Source organism: Notamacropus eugenii, chromosome 7 (assembly GCF_028372415.1).
Source record: "Notamacropus eugenii isolate mMacEug1 chromosome 7, mMacEug1.pri_v2, whole genome shotgun sequence".
Classification (NCBI taxonomy): Eukaryota; Metazoa; Chordata; class Mammalia; order Diprotodontia; family Macropodidae; genus Notamacropus; species Notamacropus eugenii.
This window is the reverse complement of record NC_092878.1, coordinates 53,488,825-53,512,045: the sequence shown is the minus strand read 5'-3', so window position 1 is coordinate 53,512,045 and position 23,221 is coordinate 53,488,825. Positions and strand designations below refer to the sequence as shown.

The following is a 23,221-nucleotide window of genomic DNA, read 5'->3' as shown; positions in this document are numbered from 1 at the left end:
TTTACACTGTTGTAGAACCTGCTAGTGCTTGCATTCCACTGGCAAAGCCTTGGAGAGCCCAGGGTCATCCCTGTGCCAAGATGAGGCTTTGGAGTAGGACTTTGTGGAGTACCAAAGGTAAAGACAAAAAAGGAAAAATGCCTTTTTGAAAGGGAAGCTAGTTCATGTAAGATAATAAGAGAAGGAGAAAGCAGTGGTTGTGGGCAAAGTAGAATTTAAACCATCTTATTTTACTCTTGCCTTGTGACTTCTTGCCCTTACATGCACCTTACATATACACCTATATAGCCCAGACTCAAGTCCACGAAGGCAAGAATTTTCTCATTAGATGATAGACCACTGTAAAAACAATTTTATTTTCCCTTCATATTACCTTCTGATCATTCTTCTCATCCTTCCTCCTCTCTCCATTCTTCTGTTTAAATCTGAACTTTTTAAAAATTTTCCTTTCCAGATTACCAGGCTTGCTAAAAATGAAAGCATATACTGACTCTTAGACAAATACCTCCTAAAAATCCTTATTGAATCTCTTGCTATTGGTTCCCATCCTGTCCTAGTTCATGGTGGTAGTAATTTTATCTCTTTTGCTGCCATCTTTTTCTCTCTTGCAAATGAGGCTATTTGTAGAAATTGTGTGTAGTACAAAAATAATAGTAGTAGATAGTAAACACTTCACTCTTTTCTAAAGTCTGCTTTTTTGGTCACTTGTTAACTAATACTTTTCTTACTGACTACTAGCTTTTTGCATTTCTATATCCATGCTGAACCATACACACCTTTTCAAATGTGTGCCCACTTCTTAGGCAACTTGGAGAGGAAGTCAGTGTAACAAGAAAGAATGATTGTTTCCATTTTAGTTTTCAGTGTGGGCAACAGATCAAGGAACTAAGAGCACAGCATGAAGAAAATATTAAAAAGTTAGCAGATCAGTTTTTGCAAGAACAAAAGGTAAATCATTTCTAAGTATTTTCTCTTATTGAAATATATTACTTTGTTTAAAATTTGGGAAATCAGACATCAATTTTATAGTGATACCTTAAATTGCCGGGTAGATTGAATGTTTATATGGCTAAAGTTTTCTAAAGGTTTTAAATTTCACTTTTAGCTTAAATTTCCTTGTAAGTTTTAAAAAATATTTTTCTTTGATGTTTTTGACAGATTATATGTTGAATAATGTTCTACTCATTATAAGCCTTTTTTTTAATTTGAGGAATAGTTCAGTATTTAATAATCATCACACATATTATTTTAGAATTAAGCAAAAACTACTAGAAGCAGTTTGGTTAATTTGGGGAAAGAGGGTGGTAAGGTTAGAGTTTGGATCAGGCATTTGAAAAACTTCCCCTCCTCTCTTCCATTCCTTACTTGTTCATTGAGGTGTCCCAGTGCCTAAAATCAGTATCTTACACACGGTAAAGTGGTTAATAAATGCTTGATGAGTTACATGTTTGAATGGTAGATTGGCTCAACACTACCTGAATACAGCAAAATCATGGGTACCAGGATATTTTGTTGCACAATTGTTCACCTTAGAGGTTGACCTCCAGTACCTGATGAGCATTTTTTTGGAGGCTTTTGCAGGTAATAGACAATTTATCATATTAAAACCCTTTCTTTCTATCTAGTACAAAAGTATCCTACCTTGACATTGAATCTTTGTCAGGATAATAATGTAACCACAAGATAGGAAATTAGAATCATAGAATTTTAAGTATAAAAGCAATCTTAGAGGTCATCTAGTCATCCTTTTCATTTAAAGATTCATTATAGTCACCAGTCTTCTTACCAAAAATTCCTGATTCCTCAGGAAGTGATGCTTAGAAATAACTAAGCTCTCTTTCCTCTCCATCCCCTTCATAGTTACCAGTGTAGCATTGGAGCGGAGGTGGGGGATCAGGAAATGTTAAGTTTTATTGAGAATATTTAATATTTTATATTCAGGTCCAGTATCATACATAAATACTTTACCTGAAGAGCAATATATACTTTGATAGTTGATATTTTTCAGTACCACAAGGACCTTTGATTTCTATCTGTGTATGATCTTACTTCATTAGTGTAGATCCAATAACTTCCATGTCTTGGAAGACAATTTAATGAGTTTCTGTGGCTCAAAAAAAAATCAACACCAATCTTATGGTAATGAGACTTTTTATTAATAACTAATCTGTGATTTTATCAGGGTGAGTATTCCTTCCACCTGTGCAGATCCCAGTTCTTCTCCTGTGGTCTGGTTGACAAGTTTTAAGAGTTACTATGACCAAAAACTTCATCTTCTTGTAGTCAGTCTGTTGATAAACCTCTCTCAAGTTAGCTGGTATGGTACCCCACCCAAAGCCCTTTCAGCTTGTAACCTTCCAGAGATTATATACTCTGTTAGCATAGCCCAGGTCCTGACTATGCCACAGTGAAGCATCAGAATTGTTCATGTAATAAGGGAAGATCTTTGTTAATATACTGATTGTTAGTGGATAGACATATCTGTGTTTATTTGCTTTTGACTTTTTTGAGTAGAAAAAAAATTGAATGGAATTTATCTTTATTATATGTTCTTCGTTAGGAAAGCAATTAATAGATCATTAGGAGTAAAAAACTGGAACCTAGAAATGGTTTCATTCTATAGAATTAGACTTTATAATAGTAATAATTACATATATGTGTGTATACATATGTATATATAAATAGGTTCCTACCTATAGTAAATTTACCTTGTGGAAACAAGCTACAGAACTTGTCAAACTGCTGTTTAGGGTAAAATGGTGTCAACCTTATCTGAAATTCTGCTGCCATAAAATCATTCTCTGTCTGGCAAAGGGATTCAGCACAGAAGGTGGCATCCTTCTATTAAAAATAAATGTGTCTCTTGTAAGGAAAATTATTAATAAATTCTGATTGCTCTGTGTGTTTAAACCTATTTTAGTAAAGAATGAAAGAAAAATTCTTCAAAAAATTCACAATTCCATTATGAGAAATGTAACAGGTTATAATCCAGGTAAAGTATTCTGTCTGAAAATGTTTGTACCTCAGTCCACACTATCCTCGGATACTGATATCTATAGATATAGATAAGGAAAGGAGATACATATACCTAACATGTCCCAAAAGTCTTAGTGCAATTTAAAGTTGCATTGTAATAGAAAATCACAAAGTAACAAACTGTATATGTGTGTGTGTGTGCATATTCATCTTTCTCTCTCTAAATATACATATATGTAAGGTTAGAATTTATTAGGAATTGATAGATACTATTGTCAAAAACACAAGGTGGTAATATAGATAGTAATGGTAGGTGAACAGCTGTGCTCATTGTTCTAGCTTCTATTAACAATGGCAGAGAATGTTTCTTTTCTCATTACTTTTTAATTCCAGTAATGGGACATACATTAAAAAAAAGTTTTTTACAAAAATAGCTATATAAGTAAGTACATTTTTCTCAATAGTATATTTAATTGGATAACTGGGTAAGCCTAACATTTTAGACCATTTATTGCAATTGGAAGCTTTAAAATGTAACTTTGTTATTCTTTTGTGACTTCCTAAACAATAATTCACCTTTATATAAATGCTTTAAAGTTTACAGAACATTTTCCTCACAATCCTAAACAGAAGGTAGTTTAAATATTATTCCTCTCCTCACCTCTCCCCCACATGCCCAACACAGACACATTTTACAGAGGCTAAGTAGTTTTGTGATTTATCTGTGGTCATACAGGTGTCAAAGCCATGATCTGACTCTCCCATCCAATATAAAGCAGTGTATCCCATGTAACACTTTCTTATATATATGGTTTAAAAGTTGGCATATAGATATAGATACATATATACATATACACACATATATAGGGAAGGTTAATTGTTTCTGGGTGTATAAGAAGTAAACAAGTAGGTAATATTTTGGATTTAAAAATATTTCCTTTTGCCAAATCTGTATTTTTCAACAGCAAGAGGCCCTAAAGACTCAGCAGAATAATGTAGTTGAATTGGATACAAAAGATCAGGAAGTACCCCAAAATATTCCAGGTGAAGTTGAGAATGGTGCTGATAAGAATGAGAAAACCTCAAGCAATCATGTTCCACATGGGAAAGGTATTTTAAAAATATATTAATGGTGTGTTTTTTTCTTCCTGTTTGTAAATCTTCCCTTCAGATTTATAAAGTCAATTTAATTATCTCAGATCAATTTCTGGTGATCAATTTCATATCTGTGTGTGTTTATGTTTGTTTGTATGTATGTGGATATGTAGGTATATGTGTGTGAATATATATGTATGTGATACATACTAACACACATATATGTTGCCAGTGGTGTTACAGCTAGTTTATGTGAAGAATTGAATTTGGACCCAGATGGTTCTGACTTCATGGCTTTATTCTTTTCACTATGCCACTCTGCCTGTAAAGTTTTCAATATTATGTCAAAATCATATCCTTTTCCACCCCCCCCCCCAAGGTGTAAATAATTATTCTTTTGTTAAATAGACAGGGAAAAGTAAATGGATTTAGGATTTAGAACTTTTCTTGTTTCAGGGAGTGATGATTCAGAATACCAAGTCATTGACAAAGAGTATCAGAAAGTAGATAAAAATTGTTCATTTGATGGAGAATGTTGCTTTTCCCCCACATATTTTCAATTTATTTTGGCAAAATACAGAAATACATTTTTGTCATTTCTTGGGCAGAACAAATTAAACGAGCTGGTGATGCAGGCATGCCTGGAATAGAAGAGAATGACCTTGCAAAAGCTGATGATCTTCCTACTTGTAAGTAAGGATAACAAGACATGTTCTTAACAGATGAACTTTTCTTGGTGATTCTGCTGTTTTTATTTGGTGGTAGAACTTGTAGGGTCACAAATTTGAGATGGACAGCATAAATATGATTCATCAAATATTAAGTACTTTCTATGTAAAAGATACTATGTTGAGATTATAAAGATAAAATAAGATGTACACCCTGTCCTCAAGGAGCTTATAGTCTAGAGGGGATAAGACATATACAAGTGACTAATGTAAGACAAAATATGACTAAGTGTAAGGTAGAGTTCTGGTCACAGTACTATGAGAAATTGAATTTACTTTCAGCTGGGAGTTTGAGGGAAAGCTTCATGGACCACATGGCACCTGCATCTAGAAGGAAGATGGGGAGAAACTTTATTTTAGTAGGTGGAGTTGGGAAAGGAGTATGTTTTAATATGAGGGACAGCATGATCAAAGACACATGCATATATATAATAAATATATAATATATTAGAAGGGGTTAAAAAATACTTAATTGATTGATGTGGTGTAAAGATACAGATTTGGTAATAGGGAAAGGGGTAGGATAAGAACAAAGATATGTGGTCTAGCTTGGCTGGAAGATAGCATGTTTCTGTAATAATATGAAAATAATTTTTTTTCATTTTATTAATGGTAATAATATAGTAACAGTAATTAGCCAGTGTAGTCTGGAAATGTGGTTTGACTTCCTGGACAACTGAGGGTTATTTCTTGCCACTCCTGAACTTACACTGTTATTTAATATTTTTAAAAATCTAATGCATATTTTTCTGCCTTAGTAAAAAGAATATACAGAACTTAATTTAACTTTTTCTTGATGCTTCAGGGATATAATTTTGTAAACAATTACTGTATTGTACTCTAATATAGTGATAAAGTCAGGGTTCTTATATCCATTCCTTTTGTTACTAATACAGTTCAAATCCTTATTACTTCTTGTTTTAGTCTAACTGGTTTCCTTGTCTTCAGTATTAACCTTCTGTAATCCTATCCAATACTTAGTTGCCAGATTTACTTTCTTAAGGTTTGATCACATCACCTTAATAACTTTGAGTAGATATCTGTTGCTTTACCAACCTGAAATCCAAAGTCCTTAGCCTAGTAAAGCTCCTAAATATCTGGTTACAATCTTTTCTCCTTTCATATAATCTTTGCTGCAGATGAAATGAACTAATTAATCACTGTTGCCTGAATAATTCTAGTGCTTTCCCACATCTGTGCTACTGTATATGATTTCCCTTCTTTACAGAATACCCTTGTAGGCTCATTGCAAATGCTACCCCCTCCCTGAAACTTTCTTTGATCTCTTTCATTCTCCTGCCTCCAAGTGTTTAGCCGAAGTAGGAAAGTAGAGTTAATGAGAATGGCAGCCTTAATTTGGTTTCCTAGCATTCCTGATTAGCTCGGAGGCTTTGCTGTAATCCCATTGGCTTCTTTGCATCTTCTGTTGGTTCATGGTGAAGCAGGAGGGAGGAACAGTTATATAGTGATATGATCATGTTTCTGATGCAAAGGTTCTTTACTTACAAACCTCTTCATGGATAGATTTCATGATGGAAAAAGAATTACATGTTTATTTCTATATAATTAGTTCCTCTTGTAATCCTATGTATTTTATTTTGTGCATTTAAAAACATTATTCTGAGAAAGGGTATATCATCTTTACCAGACTGCCAAAAGGGTCCATGACACAAAAAAAGATAAGAACCCCTGCTTTAATGTAATCACACTTATATGTGAGACCTTTTTAATAGTATTGTTTTCCTTCATCATCAGTTTTCTAACCAACTAGGTCTTTATTGGTTTTTATTTTATGCTATTTGAGTAGAAGTCTTAGTTTCTGCATCTTCTATTTGCTATCTTTAGGTGGGTGTTTGAAAACTATAATTTACATTGTTTTTATGTTTGAGCTCCCTGTACTCCTATGCACTCTGATATAGACTACCTTTTTTTAAAAGAAACATTAACCCCTTCCTAGCTAGAACTGTTTAAAGATATTATGCTTTATTTGTAATTTAAGGAGTTTTCAAAGGTAATTTCATTTATACGCTATTTACATTGCATGAATTAACTTTAGAACCTAACTGCTTGACTATTTTTAATTGTTATGAAAGAGAATTCATTTCTGATATGAGTATCTCTATGTATGTTTACAGAAATGACCATGATATGAAAATGAGAGACATCAATAAAATTTATTATAAAATAAATATCATTACATAGCAGTTAGGTTCTAAAGTTAATTCATGTGATGTAAATAATGAATTATTTATATACTATATAATAAAGCCATCTCACTATTGTCTGCCATTATCTTTTCTACCTCATCAGAACAAGACCCTCCTCCCTTCTCCTCACTCACTTATATTTTTTTATCTTCCCTTTTTAGAATGTAAGCTCCTTCAGGCCACAAACTATCTTTTATTTTTTATTTTTTAAAATAATTAATTTTTAGTTTTTAACATTTACTTTCATAAGATTTTGAGTTTTGAATTTTCTCTGCCTCCTTATCCTCTTCCCTCTCCAAGATGGCTCTATTTATACGTTCATATTGAACATATTTTCACTCTAGTCATGATGTAAAAAAGAGCTAATGGTGTCCCATGAGAAATCAGGAGAAAGAAGAAAAAACAAAACAACAAAAGAAAAAGAGAGCAAATAGTTTGCTTCCATCTACATTCAGACTCCATAGCTCTTTCTCTGGATGTGGAAAACATTTTCCATCCTTAGTCTTTTGGAGTTATTTTAGATCCTTGCATTGCTAAGAAGGGCTAAGGTCTATCAATGTCAGTCATTGCACAATGTAGCTGTTACTTGTACAATGTTTTCCTGGTTCTGCTCATTTCCCTCTGCATCAGTTAATATAAGTCTTTCCAGGTTTTTCTGAAGTCCCCCTGCTCATCATTTCTTATAGCATAATAGTATTTCATTACATTCATAAACCACAGCTTATTTAGCCATTCCCCAATTGATCAGCATCCCCTCAATTTCCAATTCTTTGCCACCACAAAAAGAACTGCTATAAATATTTTTGTCCATGTGGGTCTTTTCGCATTTTTATGATCACTATGTTTTCTTTTTAATACTTGTATCCTCAGCTCTTAAATGTAGTGCCTGGCACGCAGAAAGCACTTAAATAAATGCTTTTCATTCATTTGCTTTTATACTAGTACTTTCCCAGGGGCCTAATCCTACTATTTAAAAAGGGTCATATTGGTGTAAATCATTAGTATGTCATGATATTTTTATGTTTATTATATTATATTTTTATTATTGTTGTTTTATATTATTGTTATAATCTTTTATATTTCTATGTGGACCATAAGAAAATCTATTCTTAGATTTTAATTTGAAATTTTATTGTCTATGTTACATTCATAAATTTTTCAAATTAGTTCTCACCAGCATACTATCATTCATCTATATTATTGTTAAATGCAATTTATCTACATGTATGCCAAAAAATTTTCAGCAGAACCTTAGAAGACACACAGAGTTAGAGTAAAGGTGAAATTAGAGTAGGAGAGTTATTATGAGTTTTGCTTTGGCCACATTTAAAAAACTATGTCATGCTGGTGACTTTCAAGCATTTTTAGTCCATGGACTGTCATTTCAGTATGGCAAAATTGGTAAACAGCCACCCGACTTGCTTCTACTTGCTTTAGTTCCAATGAGGATTTCTTTGTTTGTGGGTAAATTGTTCTTAAGTGCACAACAAAAAAAGTCATCAAGGAAACAAATAGTTTCTGGCCTATATGTACTTTTTCTTCCATTTGTACAAAATCTTTATGATTTTCCCACTTGCTATACTCCTTTGGACTGGACTCCATCATGCCCCTTGTCAGGTACTCCCACCTACCTTCAGCTTTTCAGCTTCCATTTGTGCGGTTTTTTTCCCACATATGATTGTAAGCTCCCTGAAGGCAGAGACTGTCTCTTTTTGGTGTTTATATTCCTAGTGCTTAGCACAGTACCTGGCACAAAATAACCATTTAATAAATATTTGTAGTCATGAATGCATGAAGGTGTTTTTAATACATACACATACACAGAAAGCATTCTTAATGATATTGGTAGAGAAAAGCAGATTTTTTTCAAACCATATCCAAAACCACATCTTTACAATTTCACAATTGACTGAAAGATGTACAGTATATAAGATCCCATTGTACTTATTGTTTTTTGATAACATAAAAGCATTCAACTCAGTAGAACAAAAAATGACCATTTAGGCTCTTTTACCATAAGGTATGCTTTTCATATGACAAGATCACTCAGGATCCTTTGGAAGTTGTAAACAACAGAAATAATGTTGTTTGATGAGCCTCTGATGACAAACATTAGGTGAGGCATCAAACAGGGAGACATATGCTCACTAAAAATATTTACCAATGTGCTAGAGGAGATGTAGTACAGTATTCAGATTGAGAAGGAATCCCCACTATTCTACATAACAGTTCAAAATAATTTGGGAGAATATATTGATTACAGAGAATCTTTACCAGTTGTTACCACAACAAAAGACTCTTCTTTTTTTAAAATAATATTTTATTTTTCCTCCACTTACATGTATAGACAATTTTTAACATTCATTTTAAAAAAATTTTGAGTTCCAAATTTTCTTTTTTCCTCTCTTACCTCCCCCCTCCCTAAGATGGTAAGCAATTTGATACAGGCTGTACATATTCACTCTCACAAAACATTACTATATTAGTCATATTGTGAAAGAAGACATAGACCCAAAGTAAAAAATACAAAAAGTGAAAAATAGTATGCTTTGATCTGCATTCAGATTCCATCAGTTATTTCTCTGGAGATGGTTAGCATTTTTCATCATGAACCCTTTGGATCTGTCTTGGGTCATAGTATTACTGAGAATAGCTAAGTCATTCGCAGTTAATCTTATAGTATTATTACTGTACACAATATCCTCCTGGTTCTGCTCACTTTGCTGTGCATCAGTTCATATAAATCTTTCCTGGTTTTTCTGAAATTAGCTTGCTTATCATTTCTATAGCACAGTAATATTCCATTACAATCATATACTACAACTTGTTCACCCATTCCCCAATTGATGAGGATCCTCTCAATTTCCAATTCTTTGCCACTACAAAAAGAGCTGCTATAGATATTTTTATACAAATAGATCCTATCCCCTTTTTAAAATCTCTTTGGGATGCATACCTAGTAGAAGTATTACTATATCAAAGGATATGCATAGTTTTACATTCCTTTGGGCAAAGTTCCAAATTGCTCTCCAGAATAGTTCCACCAGTTCACAACTCCACCAACAGTGCATTAGTATCCCAATTTTCCCACATCCCCTCTAACATTTATTATTTTTCTTTTTTGTCATATTAGCTAATTCGATAAATGGGAAATGGTATCTTAGAGTTGTTTTCATTTTCATTTCTCTTATCAATAGTGATTTAGAACATTTTTCCTTATGACTATAGATAGCTTTTTAATTTCTTTGTCTGAAAATTGCCTGTTCATATCCTTTGACAATTTATCAGTTGGGTAATGACATGTTCTTGTAAATTTAAAGCAGTTCTCTAACATATTTGAGAAATGAAGCCTTTACCAAAGACACTTGCTATAGAAATTATTCCCCAGCTTTCTCCTTTCCTTCCATTCTTGGTTGCATTGGTTTTGTTTGTGCAAAACTTTTTAATTTAATGTAATCAAAATTGTCCATTTTATATCTGGTAATACTCTCTATCTTGTTTGATCATACATTCTTCCCTTCTCCATGAATCTGACAGATAAACTATTCCTTGCTCTCCTAATTTGTTTGTGGTATCACCCTTCATATTTAAATCATGTACCCTCATCTTGGTATATTATGTAAGATGTTAATCTATACCTAGTTTCTGCCATACTGTTTTCCAGTTTTCCCAGAAGTTTGTGTCAAGTAATGAGTTCGTGCCCCCAAAGCAGGGGTCTTTGTGTTTATCAAACACTAGACAATGGTCATTTACTACTATTGAGTCTTGTGTACCTAATCTGTTTATCAGTTAGCCAATACCATATAGTTTTGATGATTACTGCTTTATAATACAGCTTGAGATCTGATACAGCTAGGCCCCCTTACTTCACATTTGTTTTTATTAATTTCCTTGAATTTCTCAACCTTTTGTTGTGATTTTTATGATTTTTTCTAGCTCTATAAAATAATTTTTGGTAGTTTGATTGGCATGGCTCTAAATAAGTAGATTAATTTAGGTAGAGTTGTCATCTTTATTATATTGGCTGAGCCTACCAATGAGCAATTACTATTTTTCCAGTTGTTTATATCTGACGTTATTTGTGTGAAAAGTGCTTTGTAATTGTGTTCATAGAGTTCCTGAGTTGAATTCATTTCTTTTGTGGTTTTTTAGATATTGTAGAAAGAGAAAGTTTAGATGTAAATACTATTTATTTGTCTTATGGAGTTATAAAGCAACTTACTGCCCAGAAACTATTCCCTTTTCTGATAACTGTATTCCTTCTATCTCTCTTGGAGGGGGAATGAACAACAATAGTTAATAGTCCTACAGTGAATATAGGTTCTTGGCAGTATAGTATACTTGCAGAGTCCAAAATGGTTAAAAATTATGACCCCATGGTTCAAGCCTGGGGTCTCACTCAGAATTCAGAAGTAGATATGCATGACATACTTCTCAACTGTTTATTAGAGAGTATTTGTTTAAGATTTCTTCAACCAGCTCAACCTTACTTTTGTAGTTTGGGCCAGTCCCACAAAAGATGTGACAAAATAGATCTGGACTATTTTAAACTGCAGCCTTAAGAGAGTTGAGGGATGTCATGCATATTCCGATAATTGGCAGAATCTGCTATTTTCTGAGCTTCCAATTTCCTTGTAGGTTTGAAACTATTCACTCTATTTTTATAAGACCCTTAAAATCAGTCTACTTTTCTGTTCAAAATGTTAATTCATCAAGTCAAGTTAACTCAATAAGCATTTATTATTAAGTGCCAACTATATACTGATGAGAGATACAGAAACTAAATTCCTATTCCTATAAATTCCTAAACACCTATTCACAAATAGCTAGCTATGCTACAAATTAGAACAAGATATCTTTTCAGTCACTAATAATTACAGAATAACTGCAATGCAGAATAGTATGTGATAGGGATGTAAGAGAAATATGGGATGCTATGTGAGCTCTCAGGAAAAATCATTTCTAACTGAAAGGAAAAATAAAGGCTTCTTAGAAAACACTTGACACCTGAGCCAGGACTTAAAATATGGAACAAAGGTAGATTTCAAAAGGAATGCATGCAGGTGAGGTACTAGGAGGGCACTGAAGGAGTAAAAATGCAGAGACATGAAAGCAAAAAGTATAGGGTAAGTTCTAGAAAGATTACTTAGTCTATTTTAATATAGGTTTTATGAAAGAGAGTAGTATCAACCGGTCAATAAACATTAAGTGCTTACTATGTGCCAAGCATTATGCTAAGTGCTGAGTAAACAAAGAAAAGTAAAAGGAGCTAACAGTCTAGAGGGGGAGACAATATGCAAACAACTATGTACAAACAAGCTGTATCAGAGGGAAGACACTGGTATTAAGATCAGAAAAGTCTTCCTGTAGAAAGCAGGAATTTTACTGGGTCTTGAAGGAAGCTAGGAGGCAGAGATAGGAAGGTTTTGAATGTCAGGCTAAGGAGTTTCTACTTCATAGTCAATAGGGAGACATTGCATGCAACCATGGTTAGAGCACAGTGGAGTTTCTTGATTACATTTGTGTATTAGGGGTATTAATCAGGCAGTAGTGTGAAAATGGATTAATGGGAAGGCTGGAAGAACAGAAGCTGGTTGGGAGACTAGGCAAGGTGAGTGGTAATGAGGGTACAGACTAGAGAGAGTGGTAGCATGGTAATGGAAAGAAGGGAGCTAATTCAAGAAATATTGAGGGGTACAGGTAACTGGCAAAATAGTGGTTCCATTAACAGGAATGGGGAAAAACTAGATTTTCTCCTAGAAAAAAACTAGATTTGAAGTAAATACAGTGACTGATTTTGAGATGTTTATTTGAGCTGTTGGCAGAACATTCAGGTAGCAGTTGGAAATACAGGTCTAGAGCTCAGAGCCTAAAGTTTAGGATAAGGACATATAAATTTAGTTGAAGGTACAGGAATTAGCTGGGAGAGAATACAGTGGGAAGTGTACAGATCATAGAATCAGATCCTAGGGGGAACAAGCTTAGAATTTTTGGAAAGGGGTGCTAAAGAAGGAAGAAGGACCTCTAAGGAGAGCAGAGGAATAATTTGTGAGGTAACAGGAAAACCAGGAGTATCTAGTGTCCCACAGGCCAGAGAAATAGTCTTATGAAGAAGATGATATTCCTGCTGCAAATAAGGTTTTAAAAAGGATGTGGACTGGAAAAAAGTCACTGTATTTGGCAGTTAGAAGGTAAGCAGTTTGAGTAGAATGATGGAGATGGAAGCCAGATTGCAAGGGATTATTAAGAAGTGAATATTTTTTCAAGAAAGCTTTCACTCAAAGAGAGGAGAGAGATGTGATTTAACTCAAGCAGAGTAAAACAGTTGAGGGAAGGAATATTTTAAATTGGGGAAACCTGACTATTTTTGTAAACAAAAAGAAGCCAGTAGCAGGAAAGATTAAAGGGGGTACAATTACTTGAGAGGTAGGATCATAGATCTGGAGCTATGGAAAGAGCCTCAGAAACCATTTAGAAAGATCACTTCTCTCTGAAGTGACTTGCTTCCAAGCCATATAAATAGTAAAGTAGAAGTGAAGATTGGAATGTTGGTCTTCTGGCTTCAAGGGTCAACATTCAATCTACCCTACCTCCTATGGATATGGGATGAAGAACCAGTTGATGGTCTTGGTAAGAAGGTTAGTCTTTTTTCTTCCAAAAAAAAATAGAGAAGGAAAGGTTACATGTAGTCTCAGAAGTTTTGAAGGACATTCCATAAATGAGTGTTGTATGGCTTTACACTTGTTGGTAAAAAACGAGAGAAGTCATTTGTTTGGTGTGGGAGGGACCATCAGTGGATCTGGGGATTTCAGAATAGAAAAAAAGACTTGGAACAGTTGCTTTGGAGATTGTTGAAGGATTTTTGTAAGAGCTGAATAGAAGGTTTGCTCAGAAGCAGAAGTCATACCTGTGGCCAGAGAACGTGAATTTAGAATCTTCTCACTCAGTATAATTTTGTGATTGCTTCCAGTAATACTTAACAGCCCTAGAGGACTTACTTAGATGCTATTTTAGATATCCTTGGGAGTTAGGAATATATATGTTAGCAAAATTTGTTATTTGAAAATGCCATTCATATGGTGTGAGTGCCCACTCTAGAGATGTCATGAAATGCACAGCATGGATTAAAACTCCCCCTAGTGGTGACCTTTAGAAAAAACCCTGCATAGATTTTAAGATGAAGTGTTTGTAGCCAAAATTTTGAAATCAGTCTATTGGGGATAAAGAAATTTAAACTGAGTTGAAGCCACTGAAGTACATGCAGTCTCCAGGGGGAGGAGAGTAGAGAGTGGAAAGGCACATCATAAAATCAAAGATTAAAACTAGAATAACTGAAAAGGGGATATTGGTTCTTATCAGTGACAAAACCAAGTTATGTAGAAGGAAGGTATATTATTTATGCTTCTCTTGATGGGGGAGGAGTGGAATCCAGGGAGAGAAAATGTGGTAGATTTTTTTAAAGAAATAATTTGGTTAATCACTGTTGTAAAGATTCTTTCTATAAAGAGCAGAGTGCTTATAAAGAAGGATAGTGGTACGTGTCTAGCATTCTCTACAAAGTACTAAAATGCCATCCTATTGGTTTGTTACAATTTGGAGAAACAGTGTGGTAAAGCGGAGAGCATCATTGCAGGCTAGGCTCATAGTCCATTTCTGATATATTTGTGATTATGGCCAAGCCATATAACTTCTGAGAGCCCTAGGCAACTCCCTAAGACAGCAAATTATGGAGGAAGTTGATAGTCTGCATTGGTAGAGGGAGTTGCTTCATTGGGAATCTCTCTACATCAATAAAATCACAGGTCCGAAAACAATATATAGCATTAAGTATTTTTTTAAAATCTTATGCCTCAGGTAACTGAGACATAATTTAAAATATATTGTGGTCTGCATTCAGAGAAGGCAATTTCCATGCCATTAAAATCACAGGTCTTTGACATATTTACAAATGCCTATTATAAAAAACATCAGTCAGTGAATTTAGATTTAAAATATTCTTCGAGGAGATCACACTGTAGAACTCAATTCATGCAAAATAAGCATTTTTCTTTATAACATTTGCCACAAAATTGAATTCTTCTAGCTAGTGTGGAAAACGTTTTAGGACTATAATCTGCAAGTTGTTAAACTGTATATACCCTTTATCTTAGTGATATTATTTTGAAAATGATAATGAAAAAATATACAAATATCTTATGACACATTTGTTATATAATTCAGACTTTTAAAGGAGGCAGCACCATGCAGTGAAAAGAGAACTACATTTTTACCATTAGGACCCTGTGTTTGACCTAGCTTTGCCATTTACTACCTACGTGATTTCAGCCAAATCACTTCATTGCTCTAAGCCTCAATTTTTTTTTCTGTTGAATGAAGAAGTTAGACTAGATGGACTCTAAGTTCATTCTACCTGTAAATCTCTGATCCTTTAGTAATATCATATTTCTTGGCATGTGATCATAAATGGGTCAAAAGTGGAATATTTAACTAGTATATCGGTATATCACCTGAGGGTGGTGGGATAAGGGAGAAGTTGGGCTATAGATGGCTCTGTTCTCTTTTTTGTGTGTTTGGAACTCCAGGGTTGAAAGGATACCAGTTCACAGACATGCCTCAGGAACCATCAGTAATATCACCATTATTTTTTGAGTAGCTATAACCGTTAGCAGGATTTTCTGCTTACTTACAGATGTGTAGTCCTACTGCCTAAACATCTGAGCAATTTACAAGCTTTTCCCATCCTCTTATAGACTTAGATCAAAGTCACATACCCTATCAGTATTCATATGTGCAAATGATTCAAACAATATCTGTTGTCATCTGGGGACCCTCGTCATCCATAACTGAGAAATGCTTCCAGCCCAGTTCATTCATCATTCTGGGAAGCAGCACCTATGGAGACGCAGCCTGATAACCTGCTCTTGCGGATGCTGCAGTCAAAGCTGCTGAAGAGCCAGAGAGAAAAGTTCTTGCCAGAATTCTTGATCAAATGGTTCTACATTAGACAATGATATGATTTTATCAGTCAAAATGACTTTAAAGAAGAGACACTGACATCTACTTTGACCACTGCATTGTAAGTACCGTGTGACTTTCCCATCTGACTTGCAGCTGAAAACTTTTCATAAACTTCCCACATTAGAATGTATAGTCCTTGAGAGGAGGAGCTCTCCTGCTTTTCTCTTTGTCTTTTCAGTGCTTATCACAGTGCTTTGCACAGTGTTTGATCCATGCTTGCTTGATTCACTGATTCATTCATGTTGTCTCCTACTTTAGACCATGTGATTCTTTTTTTAAAATTTATTTTCAGTGTTCCACATTCATTACCATACAACCTAGATTTTTTCTTTCCCTCCCTTCCCCTCCCTCTCCCCACTTCCTCCCTCCCTCCCCGAGACTGCATACAATTTTATATAGGTTCTGCACTTACATTCCTGTTAAATACATTTTCACCATAGTCATGTTGTATAGAAGAATTAAAATGAATGGGAGAAATCATATAACAAACCAAAATGTAATACAAAAGAAAATGATCTGCTACAATCTGTGATTGAATTTATAGTTCTTTCTCTGGATGTAGAAGGCATTTTGCCTTAAAAGACCATTGGGAATTTTTTAAGTCCTTACATTGCAATGAAGTTCTAAGTCTACCAGAAAAAGTCCTCGCACACTGTATTTGTTGCTATGTACAAAGTTCTCCTGGTTCTGTTCCTTTCGCTCAGCATCAGATCATATAAGTCTTTCCAGGCCTCTCTGAATTCTTCTTGTTCATCATTTCTTATGGCACAATAGTATTCCATTACATTCATATACCATAATTTATTCAGCCATTCCCCAATTGATGGGCATTCCCTTGATTTCTAGTTTTTGGCCACCACAAAGAATGCTGCTATAAATATTTTTGTACATGTGGGACCCTTTCCCATTTTTATGATCTCTTGGGGATACAGTCCTAGAACCAATATTGCTAGGTCAAAGAGTATGCACATTTTTGTAGCCCTTTGGGCATAGTTCCAAATTGCTGTCCAGAATGGTTGGATGAGCTTACAGCTCCACCAACAATGAATTAGTGTTCCAACTCTCCCACATCTTCTCCAACATTTATCATCATCCTGTTTTGTCATGTTAGCCAATCTGATAGGTGTGATGTGGTACCTCGGAGTTGTTTTGATTTGCATCTCTAATCAAAAGTGATTTAGAGCATTTTTTCATATGATTATAAATATCTTTAATTTCTTCCTTTGAAAATTGCCTATTCATATCCTTTGACCATTTATCAATTGTAGTCTATTTTTTAAGGTGCTATTTTCATCAGTATTTTTTTGGGTCTCTTTTAGCAAGCTGTTGACTCATTTTTCCTGATTTTCTTGCATCATCTCATTTCTCTTCCTAATTTTTCCTCTATTTCTCTTACTTGATTTTCAAAATCCCTTTTGAGCTCTTCCATGACCTGAGACCAATTCATATTTTTCTTGGAGGCTTTTGATTTGGAGATTTAACTTTATTGTCTTCTGGTCGTACATTTTGATCTTCTTCATCACCAAAGTAAGATTCTATAGTCTTGAGTTTTTTTATGATATTTACTCATTTTCCCAGCCAAATACTTGACTTTCTAACTCTTTTTCAAGGTAGGACTCTGCTTCCAGTGGGAGCGGGGGTGGGGGGTGGGTGTATTGCCCCAGGCTTCAGGGATTTTGTATCAGCCGCTCCATTCCCCACTATCTGTGCACTCAGAGCTAATTCTACTGCTGCTGCCACTGGCCACTACCACCACCACTGGGGTTGGACCCAGCCAGACCATATGATCCTCTTTCACTCAGGTCTCACAGAGTTTCCCCACTGATCTTTTTGGCATTTGTGGGTTGAGAAGTGTGTAAACTGCCACAGCTGCCGATGATTCAATCCCCTGAGTCCTGCTCCAGCCCCATCTTTGCTGGTGTGGCCAATGCTGAACTGTGCTCTGCTCCCTGTCCGGTGTGATAGACCCTTCTTGTTGACTTTCCAGGTTGTCTTGTGCTGGAGTTTGTTTCACTCTGTCATTTTGTGGGTTCCTCAGCTCTAGAATTTGTTGGGAGACATTTTTTACAGGTATTTGGAGGACTTTTGGGGAGAGCTCAAGGAAGTCCCTGCCTTTACACTGCCATCTTGACTGTGCTCCCTATCATTTAAATTTTTAAAATCTGCTGAGTATATTGAAAATTTCTCTGTCATCATGGTGGCATTGCATCAGTAGGTTTTGAAGGGAAGAAATCTTCCCTAACATCATTCATGACATCAGGCATTTACAAGTTAACAAAGTTTTAACTTCATCTGTAGCTTCATCTACTTACACTAAAAAATAGGAAGATCTTAATTTCTCAATTAATATATTGAAAAAGCCTTCAGATATATTGCTAATTCTCCTCTCCATGTTATCTGAAAGTGGAACAACCCAAAAGTGCCTTGCTTGTTATTTGCTAAGCATCACTTTGAGCATATCATGAGCTCTAGGTTATACTAATGTTTCTGCTATCAAATGATGCTTTTTACACTTAATAATTTTGTAAGCAACCTTATTATGTGCATGCAATCCTTCTGATATCACAGGTCTAGTTTTTGGAAAAGTCTTTAAAAATTTTAGTAAATGCTAAGAAATTACAGCGTCCAAACTTTGCTCCTAACAATGCATGAATGAATGAAAAAGCATTTATTAAGCACCTACTATGTACAAAGCACAGTGCTGAACAGTGAGTCTGCTACTTTTATTTATTTATTAATGTAAAGCAATCAGGGCTAAGTGACTTGCCCAGGGTCCTACAGCTAGTTAGTGCCAAGTATCTGAGGCCAGATTTGAACTCAGGTCCTCCTGATATCAGGGCCCTCTAATTCTTTACCCAGCTAAGTTCATAGACTCCCTGAAATCTATCCATGAAGAGATTTGTACATCCTATTCCAAGAACCTTTGCATTAGAAATGTGATCATATCAATATATAACTTTTCCTTCTTCTATGCACTGTGCCACCTACCCGCCCCTAGAAGTTCACATTCTAGTGAAGGAGACAACACATATAGGAGACATCAGCTGTAGGTCATATGAATGGTCCCATTATGTTTAGGGTGCTAATAACAAAGTGAGTGTTACTGCAGCCTTTTTAATGTTTTCATTGGGGAAAAAAAGAAGAGATATGAGAATCCAGTTTCCTCCCTTCATTTCAGAAATGGATTCCAGACATGAAGGAGTGCACATAATGTCAGATTAAGTTGCATTTCTTTTGTTGGGGCTAGCCTAGTGTTGGGGTAGCTGCTGTGGTTGATAAGTTAATGATCAATACCCACTATGTACCAGACACTGTGCTAAGTGTTGGGGATAGAAGTACATTAAATGAAATAAGTCCTACTCACAAGTAAGGATCTTCCTCATTCTAATAAGGAAGACAGATACATTTACAATGATATATAGAACGGTGGAACCAAGATGACAAAGTAGCAGTACAACCAAAGTCAACCCCACAAATCTTCTAGGCATCAAGAAAATACATCAGACCAAGTCCTGATCAGGAAATTCAGGAAAAAAACAATAGTGGGTCATATTTCCAACCCTGATCAGCATAAGGAGAGAGATAGAGAGGTCTGTGGACACTGGGAATGGGGTCCAACCCCTGGAAAGTTGTTGTGCATGAGGGCAAGAAGAAACCCTTGATCCAATATAGAGGGAGCTAAACTTGTGCATACTGGCTGCCTTGTTGCTCACATCTTCGTTCCTGGTCATAGGATCCAGGGCTAACTGAGAAGGACCTATATTGAGGAGTGGCATTCTAGGGTGAGGAACAGTTGCATGCCCTAAGCTGTGTACCAAAAAAGGAACAAGTTCACAAGCAAGCAGCATTTGTGTGGCTTCACCTGTAAAAGTAGAGCAGCATCTCAAGTTCAGCCTCTGGCCTACTCTGAAGCCTGCAATAGAGCAGGTAATCCCAGACCAAAGGGCACCCTGCAGTTGTGTCATTCTGAACAAACAGAGCTTCCCAGGAGGCTGGCAGTGTCTCCAATATCAATCTACTGAAACTCAAATAGAGGACAAGGCCACAAGCATGTTGCTCAGACCCAAACCCAAGTCAGGAGCTAGCAAAGCTCAGACCAGGTAGGCAGAAATCCAGTTTTTCCTTGTGTAAGACACTGAGAGCACTGAAAGCTTTCATATTTTTGATATGAGCTGTCCCTGACATCCTGAAGTATTTCATGTCTTACTACCCCAAGGATTCAGTAAGAGGACCAGTCAAGACATTTCCTTGTGCAATGTGCAGAGCCTATACCTAGCATGAGAAGTTCAAAGTCAGGAAGCAACCTAGAAGAGTAACAAAAACAGAGCTATTATTGTGACAGACATTCAAGAGATAAACTCAGCAGAAAATAAGAACTCTAAAATATCTCTAAGAAAGCCTCAAACACTCATGAATACCCCTGCATGCTCAGACTACCACAAATTCAACTATAATTCTTAGAAGAGATGAAACAAGAGCTAAAAAAAAAAAAATTTACAATTGAGATGAGTGTTAGAGGAAAAAACTGAAAAAGAAATGAGAGCTATGGAAGGAAGAACTGGAAAGAGAACAATGTTGCACAAGAAGTATAAGACCTTACCCAAGCAACCAACTCCCTGAAAATTAGAATGAACCAAGTGGAAGCTAGCAACTCCATGAGACTGCAGGAAATATTAAAACAAAGTCAACAGTCTGGAGAATGGAAGAAGAAAAACAACTGACTTGGGAAACAGATAAAGGGGCAAAGCTTCACATCTAGGTTAGTGTTGGAGCAGCATCTTGACGAGAGGATTCTCTGAGGCAGAGATGAGGAGGGGCTGAATTCCCTGCATGATGGATGAGACTCTGGGCAGCCAGGCAAAAGCATAAAGGTGGGAGATGGAATGTCGTTACGGGAGGTACAGAAGAGGGATGGAAAATTTGCCTGGATCACAGAGTGCCTAGGGAATGACACTCAGTAAGTCTGAAGATACAGGTTGAGGGTATATTGTCTAGAACTTTTAAAAACAAACAAAAAGTTTGTATTTTATTCTACCCTTGCATTAGGAAGCCCCTAGAGATTTCCCTGGTCACATGGTCAGATCTATATTTAAGGAAAATAATTTTGGCAGCATTATGTAGGATGGACTGGAATAATGAAAAAATTGACATAGGAGCCCAATTTGAGTGTTGGAATAAACGAGGTGTAAGGTGATGGATTACCTGAACTAATGTATAAGGTAGTAAAATATCTGAGGAGAGAGAAGAGGTTGGATGCAAAAGAAACTTGGAGCTGTATATTCAGGTTAATTCCTTCTATTGATTCTTCTATGTGTGAATTTGAGGTACTTCACTGTCCTGGGTACCTTCCTTTGGATATTTTCCAAGTTATATTGGGATATGATATTCCAGTGTGATGTGACCAGAACAGAGTATAGCAGGACTCTCTGAATATTGTGTCAGTCACTAGTAAGTGACTGACCAGTAGGGAGGCTCACTATTATGTACCTACTATGTTCCAGGCACCTCACAGAACAGTTGGGGATACTAAGGTAGGCAAAAACTAACCAATCTGTGTTCTCAAGGAGCTCGCTGTTTAATAGAGTAGTCAACATTAAAACAATTGTGTACAAATATGATGGAGACAGGATACGTTGTGGGGTAGTCTCAGAGGTAACGCACTCAAATTAGTGCAGCCTAAGATGGCAGTATCACTCTTGGCTGCCATGGCACACTATAGTCCATAATAAATTTATAGTCCACTATATATTTTCAGATGAGCTACTTTCTCGCCATTCCTCCCTGATCCTGTAATTGTGAAATTGATTTTTGAACCACAATATCTGAATCTAAATTTTTCCTTGTTATATTTCATCTTCTTTGATTTCATCTTTTTTAGTTTCAGTTTTATGTAATCTGTAAAGTTTCATAAGTACACTATCATTCCCCTCCAGCTTCCGACCTGCACTGGTAGAGGTCATAGTAGTTAGAACTTGTCCATCTTTGCTGTTCCTCCATTTAGGAGGACAGTGAACTTTGTATGAATCGGAATCTTCCTACTGGTGAATTTGAGCACTTATCACAATGCTCAAAACCTTATTAACTGGACCTTATTATACTGGATTATAAAACTTCACTGTTGCAATATCAACCTATCATTGTGTTTGTATTTTTTTCTTCCTCAAAAATGAAATCCCCATTTAGAAGTAACTCATATTTAGGGTTCATATAAAATCTGGACACAGGAGAGTGCTGCTTTCTTAGCTCGCTTGGTTAGCTTCTAGATTTTGAGTTCAGCTTATATTGTTCACGTTGATCTCTAGGGAACACTGTGATTGAACCCTTACTTTTGTTGATTACTTTACTGTGTGGCAGATGATATAATAAATGAGTGCATGAATATCCAAGTCTTTGTAATTTCGAATGTTTCACCTGTAAGCTCTGTAAAATTAAGACAAATAGAAGTATACATAACAAGTACAAAAACGTAAATAAAGTCAGCATGGTGAAATAACAAAAGTTCAGTAAATAATTAGTGTAGTACTATAGTACTGCTTACTACATTGTAGTATTATAGTACCATAGTACTGAAAATACTCTGTAGTATTGTCAGAATTAAATGCATGCCTCCTTTTCTGTTAACATTTGATGGATTCTTTAGGGGAAGGTATTTGGGGGCATGTGATATTTCAGTGTTTTTTTGGAAAGTGCCTATTATATCAAAATAAATCTGTCAAATTTCAAAAAATTTTAAAAATGAAAACACGCCTCATGACATAATGCTGAGAACATAATGCTTCTGCAGTAGATACATGTCCAGTTGTTTGATAAAAATAAAGTTTTTGTCTATTTGTTTTCTTTAGCTTTAAAGAAGCCCCTTATTTCAGTTTCTCAGCATGAAAGTCGTCAAGAAAATGTACATTCTCCAACTGGAGAGCCCCATCCCCCAAATATGGCACCAGGTATGAACTTCTACTCTTATAATTATATTTCATGACCTGTTTTGAAACTAATGAAATCAGCTTTTTTTTTTTTTTTTGAGAACTAGGAAATATAGGCAGTTTTTAAAGCACACTGTCAGGTAATATACATTTTCCCATCTTCTGTTAGGATTTTTCATTGCATATTGGCTAAAGGCATGATAGCTTAAAGGCATTTAAGCTGTTCTCTTAAATAAAGGACATATATTTTTCTGATTTTTAGCACTGAACACATTAG

At 35.5% G+C, this 23,221-nt stretch overlaps 1 protein-coding gene across 2 annotated transcripts in view; it reads left to right on the top strand.

The window, feature by feature from the left end:
* Positions 1-23,221, top strand: part of GOLM2 (golgi membrane protein 2) — an 80,228-nt gene that overhangs the window by 31,416 nt on the left and 25,591 nt on the right. For both annotated transcript variants that reach the window (XM_072625566.1, XM_072625565.1), the window contains exons 4-7: positions 858-948; positions 3,942-4,086; positions 4,680-4,760; positions 22,867-22,965. In XM_072625566.1, coding sequence (XP_072481667.1) covers positions 858-948; positions 3,942-4,086; positions 4,680-4,760; positions 22,867-22,965 — 416 coding nt within the window. The remainder of the gene's footprint in view (positions 1-857; positions 949-3,941; positions 4,087-4,679; positions 4,761-22,866; positions 22,966-23,221) is intronic.